This window comes from Macaca nemestrina, chromosome 18 (genome assembly GCF_043159975.1).
Source record: "Macaca nemestrina isolate mMacNem1 chromosome 18, mMacNem.hap1, whole genome shotgun sequence".
Lineage (NCBI taxonomy): Eukaryota > Metazoa > Chordata > Mammalia > Primates > Cercopithecidae > Macaca > Macaca nemestrina.
In genome coordinates, this window is record NC_092142.1 from 51996203 (window position 1) to 52000498 (window position 4296).

At 49.1% G+C, this 4296-nt stretch overlaps 1 protein-coding gene across 1 annotated transcript; it reads right to left on the minus strand.

The window, feature by feature from the left end:
- Positions 1-1596: 1596 nt before the first annotated feature.
- Positions 1597-3354, minus strand: LOC139359875 (CHD9 neighbor). The gene has a single exon (XM_071084533.1). It carries the CDS (start codon positions 3352-3354, stop codon positions 3196-3198), a length of 159 nt encoding a protein of 52 aa, XP_070940634.1. The 3' UTR covers positions 1597-3195.
- Positions 3355-4296: the final 942 nt, after the last annotated feature.

Genomic DNA, 4296 nt, shown 5'->3' on the forward strand with positions numbered 1-4296 from the left:
GACAGATGGAAAGGAAGATGGAAGGAGTGATGAACAGATGGGTGGATGGATGGATGCATGGATGATGGATAATGGATGGAAAGATGAATGGATAGATGACTGGATGAAAGGAAGGAAGGGGGGATGGATGGATGATGGATGGAAAGACGGATGGATAGATATATTAACCAATAAACCCCTCCACTTCCAGCAATTTGGGAACTTGGCATTTGCAGGCCTGTTTTTCCAGAGGTTAAAGTTATATTTCAGTAGACATAATCCTGACCACTTTTACCAGGCACTTAAGAAATTCTCGAACCTCAAAGGGAGACAGAAGAGTGATCCTAAGCTCCAGTGGATAACTGGAATGTCCTTAAAAGGAAACTGAGTACTTTTTTCTGTTACAGATTAACTTCCCAGTAAATTGCAGCATGCTTGCCACAGCTGGAGGTGGATGAAGAATTCTGTTTTTAAAAGACCTCAGAGAACTGGAATTTAATTAAATGAGCATTTTTACTCCATTCCAAAAGGAAGCAAAACAAACCACCCTGTTTCTGAACTTCCAAGGACCTAAAGCTTCCTTCGTTTGATTTGGTAAAAAGCTGAGTGAGTTCTGCCCCTCAGGAGCTAGTGAAATAAGGGCAGCCCCGCCTCAAAGCCTCACCACCAGCTGCGAACTCTTTCCATAGAGTCCTGAGTGTGGGCATTGCAAGCAGCTCTCACCAGGCACGATCCTGTTTTGCAAGGTAAATTTCCATTAGGAGGGAGGAGGGAGAAAAACAGAGTTGTCTTAAAAAAAAAAAAAAAAAATTGAAAGGAGTTCCCAGAGCTTGGCCTATCCCCAGTAAGCTGTGCAAAGAGGCCCCAAACTTCCTGATCCCCAGCTGCAAGCCCAGGCCTGTTTCCTGGCCTGCAGCAAGCTTAGCACCCCTGGGACAGGGCAGGGCTTTGGGCCAGCTGACACGGCCCCCATCTCTCCTGCTCCTCCAGGCTCTGCTGAAGCAAAGGGAAACTCTGTAGTCAATTTCAGGCTGAACTGGCTTTGCTTCTTGGGCCTCCTTATTTCTTCCTCACTGCAGTTGCCTTATTGCTCAAAAGAATCTCATTCAGTTTCTCAGGTTTTTATGGCCAAAAGGAAGGTAGCTTACTGCTTCTCTTTCCCTCCCTTCCTCATCCCTCATTCCTCCAACTCCCTTCATTTCTTCCTTTCCTTCTCGCCCACCCTCTCCCCTTTTTTCTCTTCCTCCCTCTTCCCTACCCCTTTTCCCCTATCCCTCTCCTTCTCTCCCTTCCTCCCTCGTCTCCCCTCTCCTTATCTCCCTTCCTCTGTCTCCCATCTCCTTCTCTCCCTTCCTCTGTCTCCCATCTCCTTCTCTCCCTTCCTCCCTCCGTCTCCCCTCTCCTTCTCTCCCTTCCTCCCTCCGTCTCCCCTCTCCTTCTCTCCCTTCCTCCCTCCGTCTCCCCTCTCCTTCTCTCCCTTCCTCTGTCTCCCATCTCCTTCTCTCCCTTCCTCCCTCCGTCTCCCTTCTCCTTCTCTCCCTCTCCCTTTCTGCCTCTCCCCGCTTTCATCTCCCTACCGCTTCCCTCTTTTTCTCCATCTCCCTCTCCTTCCCCTCCTCCCTCTCTTCCTCTTTTCCCTCCTCCTTCTTGCCTTCTGTCCTCCCTCCTCTTCTCCCTCCCTCCTCCTCCCTCTCCCTCTTTCCTCTCTTTCTCTCCTTCCCCCCTCCTCTCCCTCCTCCCTTTCTTCACCTTTCCTCCCTTCTCTCCCTCCCTTCTCCCACTTTCCTCTCTGTCTTTTCCTCCCTCCCCCTAGCCCCCACCACAGTAAAAATAAAAAGTCCCTCAATGCATCACCCAACCTGCAGTGGGGCAACTGCAAGCTGACCAGTTACCTACTTCTCAATAGGCAAGTAGGTTCCAGTGAATAAAGAAAAATGGTCCTCACTATGCACAGGCTATAAAGGGACTCGTATTTCAGTTTCATCATGAGAAAGGCTCTCTGCTTTAAGTAGCACTCTACATGCATTTCCCAAGCCAAATTGCTAGGACTCAACTGCGGGTTCTGCTCCTTCCTGGCTGTCCATACTCAGGCAAGTGACTTTATTTCCTCCATTTCCTCATCTATAAAATGGGGGTGGTTGGGATTAAACTGTCTGTGGAAAGTTCTCAGCATGGCGCCTGGCACAAAGCAACGTCTCCCTCGCCTCTGTTCTCACTCCTGTTCCACAGAATTACACCCACTCTTCTCTGCTGATCCTCTAATCTCACATCCCCAATTCTGTCTTTCAAATGTGTTGTGTCATCATTTATTTGCAAACATGTCTATTTAATTTCAAATGAAAACGTTTTTGAGTGGAATTAAAAACAAAACACATGCGGGGGAGAAAAGAAAGGCTGACAGACATGTTAGTAAACAGTGAAATATTTTTGAAAGCTGGATACAGATAGCTCAGATGCTCGAGGGTTGAAATGGACAGACTTTGGCTATGAAGAGATATGTGAATGTTAGCAGAGGGACCTTTTTGGGGGATTAAGGAATCAGGAACACAACTCTCTCTTCTTTCCTTCCCACCAGGGCTCCATGCCCCACTTACTGGAGGACCAAGCAAGACCTTGTTGCCTTCGATTTACAGGATCCCAGTCAGATCCTGATATCTTCCATAGATTCTTAACAACATTTCAAGTTAAATATTAAACTATTCATAGACACAGTGTGGAGTGAGCCAAGTGCAACACGTTGCTGTCAGGGGTGTTGGCTACTCCGCCAGCTGTTGAAAAAAGGAGAAAGAAAGAGAGCAAACTGAGATCCACACACCCCACACATTATGACCAAGGCGCCTTCTGAATTCAGGAAAGCCAGGCAGACGGGGATCACTGGATGCTCACAGCTTGGCAGCAGATATTCATTGGAGCCAGAACAGTCTGCTCTGAGGCTTGTCTGCATCCGGAAGTTGCAGGAAAGTTCCACAACATGTAAAGACTTCTTTTGTCCTCTCTGTGGGAGAGCTGGGGAAATAGGATTCCTTATAGACTTATCCTCCCCTCCCCTCCAGGGAGCAAAGGCTGCTAAAAACTTCTGAAGCCTGAATCCTAAAGTTGGAGGCTTTCTCTCTCTCCTCCCAGTGATCGGAGCTTCTCAGGGTTGGGATCGTCTCATGGTTCACGGGCCAAAGGCAGTTCCAGGAGGGTGAGGGTCTGACTCTGGAGAGAGGCATCTCAGCTCTTTGGCTCAGGGGTTGCATCCTTCAGCGGGGCATCCTTGCAGTCTGCTGCCTGGGTGCCGGTCTCCAGCCCTGGCTCTCCTCCCTCGCGCTCTTCTCCAGGCTTCTGGGACTCAGCTGCCACCGTGGTGCTCTTGCTGGAGCGGCACCCCATCTCAGAGGGACCCAGAGGATCCAGTGCTCTTGGACGTTCCGGGAGGAGGAAGGTCTGTGCGGCTGATCCTTGGGGGCCAGCGTTAAATAACCGTCCTCGGAGCACTGTTGAAAAGAGCCAGTTCCGTTTCTGTGGACACAAGGAGATGCCCCCCTGTGCATAAGGAGCCCCCTGTGGGGTGGGCAGGGCCTGGAGAGCTGCCCTTCCAGCTAACCTGGCCAATTCCAGTCACTGTGCCCCATTCATTCTACCAGAAGAATTCCCATTTGTTTAATCTATAACTTACAAATCACCCCACCACCACTTCCTAGTTACCTGTAAACACCAGCCCCTATCTTCACATGCAAAACAAGTCCTGTCACTATGCAACGGGCTGTGGCCTCCCTCTGTATCTCAGGGCCACGTTCAGTTCCTAGGACTCACCCCCCACTTGGAGACCATCCTTTAACCTAGAATGCCAACTCCACCCAGTGGTGAGGAAGAGGGAGTCTTAGGACCATAGACTCCTGGGGTTATCCAAACAGGTAAGTCATTAAAATAACTAGCTAATAGATGCTGGGTGCTACTCTGTGCCAAGCACAGTTCACATCCATTATTTGTTTACAACCCTAAGAAGTAGGTGTATTATTTAATCTTCATTTAACACATGGAGACACTGAGGCACAGGGAGGTTGAGTAATTTGTCTGAGGTAGTTTCTAACAGCCAGCAAATAGCAGGGCTGGGATTTGAACCCAAGTCATCTGCCTTCCAACCTCTTATATTTTCTTTTTTTTGTTTTTGTTTTTGTTTTTGAGACAAGGTCTTACTCTCTTGCCCAGGCTGGAGTGCAGTGGTGCAATTATGGCTCACCACAGCCTAGGCTCAAGTGATCCTCTCAGCTCAGCCTCCCGAGTAGCAGGGACTATAGGTGCACGCCACCATGCCCAGCTAAGTTTTGTTTG